Genomic DNA, 17,739 nt, shown 5'->3' on the forward strand with positions numbered 1-17,739 from the left:
GAACACAAAGGCTGAATCACATGCACACAATCAATTCAAAATGGGGGATTAACCAACCGGACAGGTTTGCCGAGGATGTGCTTGTAGAAGGAACGTGTGAAGTAGCATTCAAGAAGGCGGTTGTCATATACAGCTTTTGCCACAATGCGCCCTACAAACTTGAAGTAGCTCAGATGGTTTGAGTTAAAGTGTGATGATGGATTGATGGTATAGGTAACCCGGTCACCGGGTGAGGTGCGGAACAAGGCATACATCGGATTGAACATCTCGCGTGAAATTATAGTGTACCACTCACGCAGCAACCCACCAGCATCCTGCCCCTCCTCGCCTTCAAACACAATATAGCTGTACACAGAGATGGAACACACATTAATCACTCAAACATGACAAATGCACGATACAATCATATCCAAAAGTCAACATTAAACACTTTAAGCTATTCCAAATTATGGTACTAACAGGCGATTCTTCAACTCCTCAGGAGTTCGGCGATGAAGCTCACGGTAGGAATCTTCAAATACGTGGTCTCTTCGAACATGCACTGCAAGATCTTCCCGCCGGATACCCTCATCCATTCGCTCTAGCTCTTGGCGGAAGTATCTGTCAATAAACCCACCCCCCAAAAAAGTCTATGAGTTGGCCTGTTTGATGTTCTCAATTGAACAAGTCAAATAGCTCACACACCTGTTGATTTTCCCATTGTACCTTACAACTCGTTGGTCCTTCAATGATACACGAGGAAATATACATGGATATTAACGATTAACAACTTATCGTTATAAAAAAATTATGGTGAAGGGGTCTTCAAAATAACCTGATTCAAGGAACACATTTCAAAATAATACAAAAACGATACACTGGTTCATTATAGATGAATAAAATGTCAATTAAAAGTATTATTTTACACAAATATTTCAAACATAATAATTGAAAACGTTTTTGGGAATAAGAAATGAAGAGGAGGAAAAGTTTTCCCATTCATCCTCCAAAAGTTTGACAAAATATATTTACCCCCACCAAAGGAGAGGGCATTGCATTTGGGTCCGTTTGTTTGTCTGTCTGTCTGTCTGTCTGCACAATGTGCCAACGTAGGCCGCAAACAACCATCTGGTGGCAGCTAGTGTCGCACGTTCTCTTTTTTCAACTGAGTACCTCTATAAAATATGTACTGCATAATTAAAATGTGAGTACATCTAAAATACATACTGTCAGACCCTGACATTTGCAGGGGGATTCATTCCTCAAAAATGCCATGAATGTCGGGGCATTGTTTCAATGGGGAAAAGGGGTATAGGTTCCTGGTGGTTCATGAATCATAAGGGAAAGCAAAAAATCCCCTGAAAAACACGAATACATGAAAGCACAGGGCTGCGAATGCAGAAGCAGGACAGAAAAACTGCGAATATGCCTGTGAAAACGTGAAAAAACAAATGAACCATGAATACGTGAAGCACAGTGCTGCAAATGAAGAAGCACGTCACATTTTATGAACCGCAAATACACAGGGTCTGTGAATTGCGGAACCATGAATGTTAGGGTCTGACGGTTCGATGAAAATACTCAAAACAAGTCCTGGTGAGGGTCTGCAATCTCTGATTGCTCTCTCCAGTTACCTCTGCCACCAAAGGTTTTCACCAATCTGTTTTGTTTGTCTGAGCGGGATATCTCAAAAACTTGTGGACAGATTCGGATGCAATTTGGTGGACAGGTTGGGTGTGCATCTGACGGCCGACATAATGGGATGGATAAATCAACTGTGCGGTTGGTAAACGCGAGTCAAATGTGTGAGCCAAATGTGGTAATACGGGAGAAGCGATTTTGAATTTACTCATTTGAGTGGACCGGTAACACGAGAGAAACCGTTGCGGATTTACCAAATTGTTCCACGAGACACCCGGGGAAGAAAGGTTCAGTTCAACCATGGCAGACGCTGAAGAGACGGGATAATTTTGGAAGAGGATGCCATCTGATACCTTCTTCTTCAAGCAGGAAATATCGGCTCTGGATAAGATCGGCTTTGGATCAAGGTGTCCAAGGATCTTTTACCCTTCTTATATGTGGCAATGCAGCAAGCAACTTCATCATGCTCCTGATTATCGAACAACCATCGTAAGTTCTCCCTACAACCATATCTTTCAAACCAACACCTTCCCCCCTCTCACAGCATCATCATCATCTTGAGCTCAGTCTTGTGTTTTCCATTTACAGTGGAGGACAGTATAAACGAGTACGTAATATGTTTTCCCGAATCCACCTCGCTGTTTTGTAATAAATTTTAAAAGTATAAATTTGTGTTTTTGTTTATTTTATCCTGCACTTATTTTATTTACGTGTTCATTTCAATGTTAACATGCTTTATATATACCGTGCCGATAGAAAGTCTGCACCCCCTTTCAAATTTTCACCTTTTGTTGTCTTACAGCCTGGAATTAAATTGCATTAAATCAGACTTTTTCCACCTTTATTTACACATCGTAATCCACAGCTTCCAAGTGAAAAACAAATTTCAGACAATTAATAAAAATACAAAACTAGAATATCTTTGTTGGATAAGTGTCCACAACCCCACCAAGTTACTACTTGGTGGAAGGACTTTTGACATCAATTACAGCTGTGAGTCTATTGAATAGGTCTCTACCAATTTTGCACACCTTGATTGGGCAATATTTGCCAATTCTCTTGTACAAAACTGTTCAAGTTCAGTCAAGTTGCACGGGCAGCATTGATGGGCAGCAATCTTCAAGTCATGCCACAGATTTTCGATTGGATTTGGGTCGGGGCTCTGACTGGGCCACTCAAGGACATTTATCTTTTTGTTCCTTATCCACTCCGGTGGAGCTTTGGCTGCATGCTCCGGGTCATTGTCATGCTGAAAGGTGAACTTCCGTCCCAATTTCAGCTTTCTTGCAGAGGGCAGCAAGTTTTCCTCTCGGATTTTTCTGTATTTTGCTCCATCCATTTTCCCTTCTCTGCTGATAGAATTTTGGGTCTTCATGGTCTTAGAGTTGTTTTGGGTCCTCTGGGTGCTTTGGGTTAAGTATTTCAGGTTACATTTGTGGGTGATGTCAGGTCAGCTGTCCAACCAATGGGTGAAGAGCAGATATATATTGTTACGGTTGTGGAAATTCGCATTACACCATAAAGAGTCCTCAGGTGAGATATCTCGATAGGTCCATGTGTAGTTAGCCCAAACCCATTGTATAGAGGGAATTTATGTGATCCATTCGGGCTGCGATCCTTCAGTTAGCCATTTTTTCTTTCTCTATTATTATTTTTGACCATTAAGCCGCCAACAACGCAAACAGCCACTACCCTTACCTTCACAACTCCATCCTGCAAACATCGCTTCACCGCCGTTCCCAAACGACAACATAACCATCAAACCACCACCAAAAACCCTCCACCACCTTCGCCTTTCACCTTCACAATGAACAACCGCGCCACATGTGAACACTGAACGTCGGGCTGTCTCGGGCTCGTTCGGCGATTGGTGCCAAACGCACTGAGCCGCGAGCGCGAATGGCGGCCTTTCCGAGGGGAAAATTTGGATCCAAAACGCTTCACGCCCACTTCCCCTCCGTCCAATGGGCGAACGCAAGGCGGCTTGGCCCCGCCTCCAAGTGCGTGTATGTGAAGTCCGTTAATGCAAATATGCGGATCAAGGGAGGTTCACGCCCCTTTTTGCCTGACCAATGGCTGAACAGAGGGTGGCGTGGCCCCGCCTCCAATCGCGTTTTGATCCGAATATTTGCATATTGGCTCCTCCTGAGACCTATAAAGAGACGAGCGCAAGGCGACTCACAAGGAGAATGTGGAACTGGTGGAGCTAAGGGTGAGTTGGGAGAAGAGCGGGGCAGAGCTGAGTGGAACTGAGAGAGGGGGAGTCGAGCTTGGAGAGCAGTTGTGGAGGAGTTGCAGGGAAGACTGCGGACGGCGACGAGGTCACGGTGTGGGGGTCGCTCGACTCGTCATGAGATCCAGGCCGGCCAGCCATACCCCTCTCCCTGAGCATCAACGATTTCCCCCCCCCCCATTCGCGCTGAGATAGTGCCGAGGGGGGCCCCCGTCCCCCCCACCCTAAACGTGGTGCCAACGGGACCGCTCGCGCGGAGCACGCCGGAGAGGACTCGCCGACCACGCCAGGGCACGGAGTCGGGGCACAGCTGCGTGAACATTGCGGCTTGCCCACCATCACGTCACGAGGACGCGGGTAAGACCTCCCCGGTCTCGTGGACCTGGCGGATCTTCCGGGATTCACGTACATTTGGTCTACGGGCCTGTCTGCCTCCTTGCGTGTGAGGGTGGCTTTCTTCCTTTGCTTTTTGCGTAAATGCTTGTGGTGGCGCAGTCTTTCAAGTAGAACTGTGTAAGTGTTGCCATGTGTACGCGGATAGTCGGTTTTAACTCTGCATTTGCTTTTGTTGCATTTTTGTATGGCTGTATATACGTGCCTGTCTGTGAGTGTGTGAATAAAATGCTTGCTTGTTCAACTGTTCCCGCTCTGCTTCGTCTCCTTCCTTTTTATTGACTCTCCAGCCTGCATTGCGTAAGAGATTTGTCGTGGGTTTAAAACGCCCGTAATTAATCGGAACCGTCAAGGCCGACGATAACTCCGCTCGGTTATCCCTGTAATACGGAACGAACTGCTTAAGCGGTTCGTGTCCGGAGTCGGCCTGTTGCGTGGTACGATCGCCCGGTCGACCACTCGCACAGGTACTTCGGTCGGTCGAATTTGGCGAGCAACCCTATCCTGCGCGGGTGACCAATTGGCACGATCGTGGTGAGGTTAAACCCCCACCCGTGACTGGCTCCGGGCGATAGTTCCCAGAGGGTCACAAATGAATTGTCCGTCAGGTGGGCGACGTGCCGCGATTCGAGTTACGTGGCCGATCGCACGCCTGGGGGGGGGGGGGTGAATTCGCAACAATATACATACTGATGAGAAACATCCATGTTGATGTTTCCCAGTCCATGCTGATGAGAAACATCCCCATAGCATGATGCTACCACCACCATGCTTCACAGTAGGGATGGTGTTCTTTAGGTGATGTTTTGGGTTTGTGCCAAACGTAACGTTTTGCATTTCGGCCAAAACATTCTATCTCGGTTTTGTCAGACCACAAAACTTTTTGCCAAATGGCTTCAGAGTGGTTTTTTGCACACCTCAAACGGGAGTCAAGGTGAGCTTTTTAAAGTTATGGCTTCTTTATTGCCACCCTACTTTATAGGCCAGACTTGTGGAGTGCTTGGGATATTGTGGTCACATGCACACAGTGATCAGTCTTTGCCATAAAGGTCGATAGCTCTTTCAAAGTTGTCATTGGCCTCTTGGTGGCCTCTCTGATCAGTCTCCTCCTTGCTTGGTCATCCAGTTTGGATGAACAGACTGATCTCGGCAGGGTATTGGTGGTACCATACGCCTTCCTCTTCTTAATGATTGCCTTGAATGTGCTCCAAGGTATATGCCGCCCACCTTCCTCTGTTCCTCAAAGCCCAGGAAATCCCCTTTTCTCATTGCCCCTATGTTTCCATGATCACGGTTTCAACTATTGCAATCCAGGAACCCAACACCTGCGATATTTGAGGGTTTACTGCATAACAAGATGTCTCTAAAAACTTATGGATGGATTCGGACGAAACTTGGTGGATAGGTTGGTGTGAAACAAGGATTAATTGACTTGATTGACAATGACGAAGAGATTTCTCACATCCCCTCCCCCTTCCTCCTCCCAAATGTGATTAATAGTAAATATAATCATTTAAAATTCACCCTGTTCATTCACAAGCCCGAGATTGGACCTTCCCATCGGTGTTGAGAAGCACCCATATGAGATGCAGTGTCTCCCTTTGAGAGGTCTGCCTGGATGTTCGGCTATGCATTAGCTATGCTATGCATTAGCATATTAGCTATGCAGCTCAAGGTACATCACTGAACATGATTGGTCCAGTGCTAACACGGGCCAACCACAGAAAAGACTAGTGACGGCAGGGTTCACTATATCTATTCTATCAAAATGGAGCAAGTGAATGTGATCATGTATGTATGTATGTATGTATGTATGTATGTATGTATGTATGTATGTATGTATGTATGTATGTATGTATATATATATATATATATATATATATATATATATATATATATATATATATATATATATATATATATATATATATATATATCTGCTCTTCACCCATTGGTTGGACAGCTGACCTGACGTCACCCACAAATGTAACCTGAAATACTAAACCCAAAGCACCCAGAGGACCCAAAAACAACTCTAAAACCATAAAGACCCTGAAGACCCAAAATACCCCAAAGAAAATACCCCAAAGACCCAAAATACGCCGAAGACCAAAAAGACCCAAAATAAAGAGAAAAAATAAAAATATACCATCAGAGATGGGGAATCCCCCGCCATTGAAAAATAATTGAAATCAGATAAGCGGTTTTCCATTTATTACAAAAAACATTTTTTTCAAGATGGCCACCGCAGTCGGCCATCTTGGATCCGGCCATGGCCAAAAGCAATAGGGTTCTTCCTTTTCAGGTGGTACATGTGTGACCCAAATTTCAAATTGATATGGCGAACAGTTTATGAGATCGCACTCACAGCTATAAATGTTGACGCCCAGCCAGCCAGCCGGATGGACGGAACGCCCCAGTCGGCCATCTTGGATCTGGCCACGCCCAAAATCAATAGGGTTCTTCGTTTTCAGGTGGTACATGTGTGACCCCAATTTCAAATCGATATGGCGAACAGTTTATGAGTTATCGCACTCACAGCTATAAATGTTGATGCCCAGCCAGCCGGACGGACGGACAGCCGGACGGACGACCCGGGTGATAATATCCCCCTTCCGCCACGCGGCGGGGGATAAAAACCCTTAAAGACCCCAAAGACCCTTAAATAACCAAAATATCCCAAATACCTGAAAGACCCTTAAAGACCCCAAGACCCTAAAAGACCCAAAAATACCAGAAACACCCAGAAGATCTAAAAGAACCCGAAGACCCAAAGGACCCCAAAGACCCAAAGGACCCCAAAGACCCAAAGGACCCCAAAGACCCAAAGGACCCCAAAGACCCAAAGGACCCCAAAGACCCAAAGGACCCCAAACACCGAAAATACCCCAAACACCAAAAATACCCCAAACACCAAAAATAGCCCAAAGAACGAAAAAACACCAAAGAACGAAAATACCCCAAAGACCAAAAATACCCCAAAGACCAAAAATACCCCAAAGATACAAAAGACCCTGAAGACCCTTAAATACCCAAAAGACCCTGAATATCCAAAAATGCCACAAAGATCCCGGACACTCAAAAACCAAAAATACCTCGAATATCCAAAAGATCCGAAAGACCCCAAAGAAAGCAAAACACGCAAAAGACCCCGAATACCGGAAAGACCCAAAGGACTCCAAAGACCGATCATTCCCAAAGGACCCAGAGGATCCAAATGACCGAGGACACAAAAGATACAGGGGATCTAAATGACCCGAGGACACAAAACACCTCGAGAAACCAAAATACAGTCATGGTCAAAAATATTGGCACCCTTGCATTTTTCTCAAATAATGCACCATTTCTTCAAAAAAATTGTTGAAATTAAAAAACAAGCAGTCATAGACTGGTACTTATGAAATCGTCAACTTGACCTCTGACCTTGTCTAATAAAAGGTGTCTCTCGAGAAGGTAGTGAAGCAAACCAGAAGTTTCTACAATGATTCTGTACCAAACCATCAAAAATCGAATGTTTGACCTCACTGTGACCTTGACCAATGACCGATTTTGACCAAAATCTAATCAGCACTAGCCATCACCGTCCTGAATCACGTGGTGTAATTTGACATTGGTAGCTTCTTCCATTCTGGAGTTATCGTGCCTACAAACAAACACACACACAAACAAACACACAAACAAACAAACAAACACACAAACAGATGATGGAAGTCATCAATATACTTACGAAATTTAAAATTAGATTTCAAGCAGGTGCTTCTCCTTTACTTTGGAATTGAACTCACCTGCAGTTAGTTGCAGGTGCCTGCAATATAAAAATCATTCATTCAATCAGTTTGAATAGAGAGAAGGAATCATTCTGCTGTTTCGTGTCACTGTGTGTACGCCGAAATGGTTCCACGAGCATGGAGATTAGCTTCAGGCTCCAATGAGCATGGAGAAAATAAAGAAAACCAGAGAATTATCTGAGGAGGTCAGACAAGATTGGAGCCAAGCATGGACAACCTCAAGGCTACAAGTCCATCTCCAGAGACCTTGATGTTACTGTGTCCACCATAAACAATGTTATCAGGAAGTTTAAGGTTTATGGCACTGCAGCCAACCTCCCTGGACATGGCCACAAGAGAAAACTTGATCGAAGATTGCAGCGAAGTATTGTTCGAATGGTGGAGAAAGCATCTCGGCCAACTACCAAACAGATTCAAGCTGACCTTCAGACACAAGGTACGACAGTTTTAACTCACACCATCAGTCACCAACTCAACGGGGGTTCTATGTTAGGAGACCCAGAAGGACCCCACTGCTGAGAAAGAGACGAAAGAAAGCCCGAAAGAAGTTTGCCAAAACACACCTGAATAAGCCAAAATCCTTCTGGGAGAATGTCCTGTGGACAGATGAGACCAAATTGCAGGTTTTTGGTGAAGCATGTCATCTCTGTTTAAGAAAACAAAATGAAGCCTTCAAAGAAAAGAATACCTTCTCAACAGTCAAACATGGTGGAGGTTCAGTGATGTTTTGGGGTTGCTGTGCTGCCTCTGGCACTGGGTGCCTTTAATGTGTGCATGGCATCATGAAATCAGGAGATCATCAAGGCATTTTGGAGCACAATATTCAACGAGTGTCAGGAAGCTGAGTCTCCACCAAAGGTCATGGATCTTGCAGCACGACAATGACCCCAAACACACTTCAAAAAGCACTCAGGAATGGTTCAAGACAAAACACTGGATTGTTCTGAAGTGGCCAGCAATGAGTCTAGATCTAAATCCCATTGAACACCTGTGGGGAGATCTGAAAACAGCAGTTGAGAGAAGGCACCCTTCAAATCTGAGAGAACTGGAGCAGTTTACATAAGAAGAGTGGGACAAACTGCCAGTAGAGAGAAGTGGGAAACTCATTCATGGCTATAGGAAGCGCTTGACTGCAGTTATTTTGTCCAAAGGCTGTGCTACCAAATATTAAGTCGTGGGTGTCAATAATTTTGTCAATGCAATTTCTTTTTATTTTCTGATTTAAAAGGATATCTTAAGTCCTGAATCAAAAATAAAGGTTCTGTAATATTAACAGTGAAATAAAAAATTGTGGAGACAAAATACTTTCGTCAATTTCAACTTATTTTTGGAGAAAATTGTGAGTTAATTTGAAAAAAGTGCAAGGGTGCCAATATTTTTGGCCACGACTGTTCCAAGAGAACTCAAAATTCCGAAAAGACCAAACAGGACAATCGGGGACCCGTGGACATTCTGCATTATGTAAAATGTGACTTCAAGTTGCCAACCCCCCCTCCCCCCCTTTACACACACAAACACACAACCCCCCCTCCCAACTCTGTCCTCTCTCTGCCCCCCCTCCCACCACACCCAAACTCTGTGCTCTCCACCCCCTTTCTTCAAATCATCAAACCCCTCCCAACTCAAAGTCCTCAACTCCACCCCCTCAAAAGTTTCAAGCCCCTCAATCCCAACTCTGTCCCCTCTCTGCCTCCGCCCCCCCCCCAACCCAACTCTGTCATCCTCTCCCCTTTTCTTCTTCAAGTCCTCAACTTACACACCTCAAGTCCCACCCCCCCCCTTGCCCAACGATATGCACCCTTACCCCCAAACTCTGTCCTCCCCCTCCCCATTTCTTCCTGTTCTTAACAACGTTTTTCAGGGAACTTTGGTGCATGAGAAGGCCACTCGGCCTATCATGCCTGCATTGTTCCTGTCCTCGTTTGTCAAGAACAATGTTAAAATGAAATAAAGATGGAACGTTAAATTCACAATCACTTCCCCCTTTCTTCACTTATCCTCACCATAATTCATGGATCAGTGTTTGTTTATTTGTTTGTCACGCTACTCCTTCTACAGTTGTGGGCCGATTACATTCAGACTTGCTACATCGGATCAGCAGGACCCCAATTCGTGTGTTGGGGTGTTTTTTGTTTTTTTTCAATCTTTGCCGGTGGTTTTGGGGGGGGGGGAGGGTATTACAAGTCTTCACCATTTACAATCCAGTATTCCTGTCCCCATGTTTTCCAGTACAGTGAGGTGTTTTGAATTACAAGCAGTCGGTATGTTTTTACTTCATACACATAAGTTCATGGGTTTTTTGTTGCGCATGCAGAGCTGTCAGTTGCCTATACACCATCCAAATAAAGGTAAGCGTCAGAAGAACGTGTTGCATGCTTGGAACAAGATCGCCCAAATATACTCTGCTGGTATATTTTTTATGTTGTAGGCAGATGTGTACGAGTTTGGAAAGATAGCTTTGTACACGTGCTCACACAAGTTAGAACACTTTCAAAAAGCGAGGACCCATCAGAGTGAAGTCGTCTTGTTTTTACGTATGCCATGAGAGGCAGTATAGTTCATGGAAAAGGCGAGCGAGGAAAGCGTGATATCTCCTCTCAACTGAGGAGATATCTCAACTGATATCTCTTCATAATCTCCTCTCAACCTGGCAAGGTAAGGTAAGGCATGTGTGTGGGTGGAGGCAGAGGAATTGTGATGGATGTGTGGGTGTTCTGTGTACAACTTGGCAACCCACCCTCTCCCCTTCGTGGCCCGCACTCTGAGAATAGGAATTGCGACATGGCACTGGCGGCTCGGAGGCATGCTGTCATTGACAGCCTGCAAGGCAGCACACCATTGGTTCGAGTGCCGCAGGTGCAATCACCCCACTCGCATGACATTGCCACGGCAACGGTGACGTGCCACATCATTGGCCGGTGCCGTCCCATGAGCGAAGGACACTTAAATGTGGGGCATGGTAATAAAAGGCCACACACTAATGCTAACTGGAAGAGGAAGAGTCGGGCAGTCGTGGTTACCAGTGGACAGCAGAGCGGTTATGGGCAGTAAGAGTCTGCCGAGAGTCAAGAGCAGTCAGGGTAGAAGCAGGGAGTCGATGGAGTCTGTGGTCCGAGTCCCACTTGTTGCATACTGCTGCCATTGTGCCCTTCGTGGAGAGCTCTGCTGTTCTGCCTGGGACACGAGCCATATCCTTTGAAGCCCTTGCCTGGCACCCCTTTGTTCAGTGTAAATAACTGAGTGTCTGTGGCACCTTTAACTGGCATCTGTAGTTAAGTGAGGATTTATTTCTCCATTTATTGTCAAAGTCTATCGTTTGTATGGGATTCTTTGTTTATAATGTCTCGTCCCAGTAAACCTTTCCAATTTCTTAAGAATGCGTTCTCCTCATTCCTACCTCCGACGTGTGCACACACCATCTTGGCATAGCTTTCTGTTAATCCCTGGAGTGGGGGGGGGGGGAAATCACTTGTTGGAGACCGACGGGATACAGAATCTATCCGGAGAAGTGACTGCGATTCCTGCTCAGGCATAGTTTTCATCAATTTGATTGTTGTCAAAGCATGTTGCTTTGGCACAGTGAGGCCACGTTAGCGAGCACCCCGCCAATGCGACAATATCAACACAAAATACAATTCATATACAGAGCTGCATTTTATTCATCTTTGCTTTACCTCCTCTTTATGTCAAAATCCAGGACACGAATGTGGTCAACTAGCACAGCAAATGGACCATCAGCGAGATGCATGGTTGCTTGCCGCAGGATCTGGTTCAATACTGTTCGGTGAGTTTCTGCAGTAGACACCAGTTTTTGGCTTAGCCACAACAAATAGTAAACATGAAAATTTCATTCTTTGCTCATGGGTTCATTGAAGCAATACTAGGTCATTATGATATCCGTCTTTTTTAATGAAATGGTGGAAATTTCAAAACCAAATCTTATTCATCCAAATATGCAAATGCAAGCTTCGTTTTACATAAGTATGAAGTAGTTAGACACAACCATTATCCAAAAAACATTTGTCCTGCAAATGGAATTTGAAAATAAATTAAACTACTTTAATCCCTAAACACTCAAGCAACTATTTTACATTACAAAAATGTAAACACATCAACTCATCATTAAAAAATAATAAGAATCATAATTAAGTGAAGTGCAAAGCACAGAACCACAGAGGCTCTCACCTAATGATGGCAAGTATGTAAAAAGAGAATCAAATATTGTTGACACCTACCAGCAAATCGGAGGAATTTCTGTGTGTCAGGAGGAAGGCTCGACGAGATATGCATGGTGGAGTTTTCACGTGCAAAGAAAGGGTCTGAAACTGATGGAGAGGCAGGAGTGACTGGTGCTGGAGAAAGCGGTGGGGCTTCATCACGAATATGAGCCAATTGACTCTCTCGTGTGTCACGTACCGGTGGCTTGGTCTCCCGCTCCGTCGCATGAACAATGAAAAATGCCTCAACAGCAGGCTGCAGGACTAAGTGGAACAGATTAACATTGTTTTGCCAGGTATTCATGTCTGTATGTTCAAGCTACAAATTTGTGCCAGCCTATTTGGATGTTGTGACTACGTTGTTCTGTGTATCCAACACAAAACTACATCAGCCACTTCACATTGACTAATGTTACTGAAAGTAAATACAACAAAACAAAAATCTCAACATATTTTAACAGGTCACGAGTGGAAGCCAAGAGCATGGACAGCCTGTAAAATTTGTTGTTAAACCAAATGCTCAACTGCATTAAAAAACAAAAAGTGCTCTTGATGGAGCATGCACATCACATGTTATGTAAATACTGTATAGACAAACAGGAATTGGAGAAAACACACATTGTATAAATATAGCTTTGGGGGAACTCCTGCCACTGAAGAAAAAAACTGGAATTGTAAAGAGAGGATTGGGGGGGAGGGGGTGGAATTCAAGCAATAAACATTAGATGAGGAGGAAAGCAACGAGAAGAAAACAGAAGGGAAAGAAAGGCACAAAAGGAAAACCATTGAACGTTGGTTGACTGAAAATATTTCCAAGTTGTTTTGAAATGGATATTTACACACAATGAAGATACAAATTGACATTTGACCACACCCAGTACAGAACAAAACCTGTCCATTTCCCCAATCAATCACCCCTTACTCTTATCACACTCTTTGCTAATCAAACACAAGCCAGGGTGGGTGGCCATACCAAGCACAGCATGGTGGTCATGTGACTCTGCAAGCTCTTTGAGACAATCTCCAAGCATGTTCCAAAGCTCCTCCAGGTCCAGTTGTACACTCAGCCGTGGAAGCTGTGTTGCATGCTCATCTTCATCATCATCCTCCTCCTCCTCCTCTTCTTCCTCCTCTCCCTCAGCTGCCGTTTCTGCTGTTCCTGTTGTTCCAGCTGTATCTGTCTCAGTTTGATTTTCTCCTGTCCAGAAAGCAACATTGCACATTGTTTGTACATATATATTCTATGTACAAGTGTTGCAGAATTATTCTTTTTATTCATTTATAATTTTGACGGATAAAATTGATGTCTATTTTTCCTGCATTTATTTAGATTTTTAATCGATTTAAATTTTCAGGATGACGTAATTATTACAGTGCATAATATCTCTGGTTTTGCGTCGGAGTGGCGACCCGTCAAGGATTGTACTCCTTCGCCAATGAAACTGCCTCGACAGCCCAATGCACCTCACAGTGTGAAAGGAATGGTTATAATACCTCTGGTATTATTAGTGCCATTTAACCACCGGTATTAAAAAAGCAACCTAACTGCATATGATTGGGTGGATGAGGAAAAGGCAGTGGACATAGTATATCTAGACTTTAAGAAGGCATTTGATAAGGCACCACATCAGAGGTTGTTAGCATAAGTGAGGGCTTGTTGAGTGGCTGGTCAGGGAGCTAATTGGATTGCAAACTGGCTGAGTGATAGGAAGCAGAGAGTGGCTTCTGAGTGGGAGGATGTCTTGTTGGGAGGATGTAAGTAGTGGGGTACCTCAGGGATCAGTACTCAGACCATCACTATTCATTATTTACATCAATGATTTGGATAGTGGGGTTAAGAGTAGGCTTTCCAAATTTGCAGATGACACAAAGCTTGGAGGTAATGTGGATAGCAGAGGGGGTGGTGATCAGATTCAGAAGAGCATTGATACTTGCTTAGATTGGGCAAAAGATTGGCAGATGGAATTTAACCTGAGCAAGTGCAAGGTGTTGGGGATGGGAAAGAACAATGAAAATAGAGATTACATGATGGAAGGGGTAATTATGAAGCGTGTCACACAAAAAGATCTGGGGGTGGTAATAGATATGGGAGGTAAGCAGGCAGCACAATGCCAGGCAGCTGGAGGAAAAGGAAATGGGGTTTTAGGTTGTATTTGGAGGGGGATCATTTATAAATCAAAAGAGGTGGTGTTAACATTGTACAGGAATTTAGTGAGGCCACATCTAGAATATTGTGCACAGTTTTGGCCACCACAACTCAGGAAGGACATGGATGCTACAGAGAGTTCAGCGCAGGGCTACTATATTGATTCCGGGCCAAGCTCGACTCAGCTATGAGGAGCGGCTGAAGGAGACAGGGCTTTATACACTAGAAAGGAGGTGGTTATGAGGAGATATGACAGAGATGTTTAAGATAATGAAAGGTATCGATAAAATAAGTGCAGATGAATTATTCAACAGTGTAGACAGTGATAGGACCAGGGGCCAGAGCCTGAGAGTTAAGAAGAGGAGAGTTAAGACGGTAACAAGGCAGGGGACTTTCACTCAGAGTAGTTAATGCATGGAATGGCCTCCCTGGAAAGGTAGTGGCAGCAGAAACAGTACATAAGTTTAAATTGGAAGTATATAGGTTCCTGTAAGTTATGGAGATGGAGGGGTATGGAGATGTTGAGAGGACTTTTAGGTAGCTTGAGTATTGATGGGTGATTGTGTGCATGTGTACGGAGTGCTGTTGGTGGGGGTCTCATCAAGGGGTGTTGTGCGATTGATGATGTGTGGTTTTTCACCAAGCCCATGCCCCCTCCCCTGAGGAGAAAAAAATAAATACAAAAACTTTAAAAAAAATAAAAGTAAAAACACTTAAAAAAAACAAATATTTGCATTTTCTTCTTTGGATCTTGTGTTGATAAAATAATGTGTGGTGTTGCTGTCATGCAGGCATGATGGGCTGAATGGCCTCCACCTGTGTCTGATTTCCTTGTATTTCCTTGTAGTACAGTATAATAATACTGTACCCATCTTACCAATTATGAATCCTTGAGTTTTGTGATATGACAACTGTGTATATTGACACGTATGTTTTTGGAATAAAGTATCTGTGTATAATGCCATATAGCTACAACTTGGTGCATTTTTTTGTCCCCTCCTGTTTGGCCACAGTGGACTCATGATGAACACCGCACATCCTTCCCCCGAGTACCAATAATCCACAACATGATGCCCTGAAGAGTGATGGGAAATGATGAGAACACTGTTTTCATTCTTGGAGGTGGTGTGAACGATAGTCACACATCCTGGGCTCCAATAACGATGCACTACACATTCACCCTCTATTGCGAGAAACAAGCCGTATTGTACTGATGACTCACTTTCAGTACGCCCAGTTAAATAGGTCATCGACCTAAGCATCTGGTATTTTTTCTACAAGGACTCAGTCGTGATGTTGAAAATCTGCTGGAATTTCATCATCATACGAGTTGAATTCACGAAATGGCACCTCCAAAAATGGCAGAAATTCAGAAAACCTAACACTCTTATTGATATCCACCCTCTTCCATCACTTTTGACCTGAAGTTCGGAATTCATTTTCTGAGGATTTAATAAGGATGCCTATGAGATCCTGAATTTTTTTTATGCCTCCGCTGACAAAGTCACCGGAAGCATTATGTTTTTGGGTTGTCCTTCCGTCCGCATGTCCGTCCATGCTAATTTTCTCTACAATCGCTTATCGGATTGACACAAAATTTTCAACATAGGTGCAACTACTCATGTAGAATTTTTATGATAATTATGATGTCATGAGTCATAATGGTGCGGCAGCCATGTTGGAAAAAAGGGAAAACTTTGGACCTCTGCATCTCCAAAACCACTCCATAGGAAAAATTGAAACTTGGCATGTGTCAATGACTCCCCCATAGGAAACAAGTGTGACTTTTTGATGACGTCTGGTGGCTTTGTTATGACTTTTTAACTACAAAAAACATCGAACACTTTATCCGAGTATGAATTTTTGAGGGTGATCTCAGGCTAACTTGCATTGGGGGGTGGGGGTTGGGGGGGGGAAATGATGATTATGATCTTCACCTATGACATAATCGGTCACATGGTTTGGCAGGTATGATTTTTTTGAAGAATAAACCTTAAAAAATCTTCTCCAGACCAGCTTGACAGATCAAGGGGAAACGACCTACATGTTCCGCAAGCCTTGGAGATACCAGGGTGTTCACAAATAATTAAGAGGTCTGGCAACCATAATGGATTGAACGAAAATCTTAAAAATAATTCTTTCTGTTGAATTGCTTCATCAATAGATGTGAAACTGCAGAATTATGATCTAGTATTCATGGGGAATATATGTTTTAAATTTCAACCTGATCGGAGGCATGATCTGGCAACCAGAATTATTTAATATTTTGAATCTGAGTTCAGGAATTTAAATAAAACTTGGTAGAAGTATGTATGATGATGTAATAATGTGGGTGGAGAGATATCTGGCGACGTCGCGACATCGAAGAGTGCACTTCGAGTTATAACTGCAGTGACAGTCGCAATCTCACGAACATGGCAAAAAAAGCCAAAAACATGTTTTCTCAACCCAAATACCATTTCCATTCAACCTGGGCAGAAAATGCGACATTTGTATGAGTGCCAACAAGTCATTTCGGATTCAGCAACAAATCAGCTATAATCGTATACAAAATTGAGGTAATTCCTCAACCTGACTCACCAAAAATATTTTTGAGCCAAATATGGTCACACAGGCCGTGGTCTAATGCTCTTTCTCAACTTCAAAACCATGCAAGCATTGTACACTGAATGCTCTGCCCAAAAGTGGGCTGTTTGCACATATAAAGCACCTGCTTCATTTATTGCAATTTTCACCCATTAATGGAACTATAAGACGTTTTTAACCATCACTTCTTTATGTCCCCTTTCTATAAATTTGGCCAAATAAAAATGGAAAAATAATTGTCTGTCTGAGTACAAATTGAAAGCATTATCCACATTTACCATGAAAATTGGAATACTGCCAAGCTTATTTATAAATTTATTGATCAAACAATATCAGAAGTCCCCAACACTGTCATGGGAAACAGCAGTAAAGTATGTGAAAACAAGAATGCATGTGTATTTCAAAAACCAAGTGAAGAAACCTTGTGGTTGAGCATCTTGGGAGGCTGGTGATGGTTGGTCCACCTCCATTGGAGATTCATCTTGCCTCGTGGTACTCTCACTCTGTGCAGACTCTCCCTGCACAAAACAGAATGTAGTCACCAATAAAGCAGAATGCATCAGGAATAATAATAATAAAATAAATATACCATCAGAGATGGGGAATCCCCCACCATTGAATGAAAAATGTCATACATATTCCAGATAATGAGGGAGGTGAATTGGAAACAAGACACCATTTGGTCATCATCTCGAAAAAGTTCCCCAGGGGTGAGGAACGTAGTAACCAAAAATAATTGAAATCAGATAAGTGGTT

At 43.5% G+C, this 17,739-nt stretch overlaps 1 protein-coding gene across 11 annotated transcripts in view; it reads right to left on the reverse strand.

Moving 5' to 3' along the window:
* The window catches only part of HUWE1 (HECT, UBA and WWE domain containing E3 ubiquitin protein ligase 1), a 428,879-nt gene that overhangs the window by 12,581 nt on the left and 398,559 nt on the right, over positions 1-17,739 (reverse strand). For all 11 annotated transcript variants that reach the window (XM_085898286.1, XM_085898280.1, XM_085898284.1 and 8 more), the window contains 6 exons: positions 17,405-17,501; positions 13,225-13,449; positions 12,270-12,515; positions 11,709-11,826; positions 460-600; positions 58-345 (listed from right to left, as the gene is read on the reverse strand). In XM_085898286.1, coding sequence (XP_085754412.1) covers positions 58-345; positions 460-600; positions 11,709-11,826; positions 12,270-12,515; positions 13,225-13,449; positions 17,405-17,501 — 1,115 coding nt within the window. The remainder of the gene's footprint in view (positions 1-57; positions 346-459; positions 601-11,708; positions 11,827-12,269; positions 12,516-13,224; positions 13,450-17,404; positions 17,502-17,739) is intronic.

The sequence above is a fragment of the Eptatretus burgeri genome, chromosome 10 (genome assembly GCF_056783735.1).
Source record: "Eptatretus burgeri isolate ZD-2024b chromosome 10, Ebu_testis_v1, whole genome shotgun sequence".
Classification (NCBI taxonomy): Eukaryota; Metazoa; Chordata; class Myxini; order Myxiniformes; family Myxinidae; genus Eptatretus; species Eptatretus burgeri.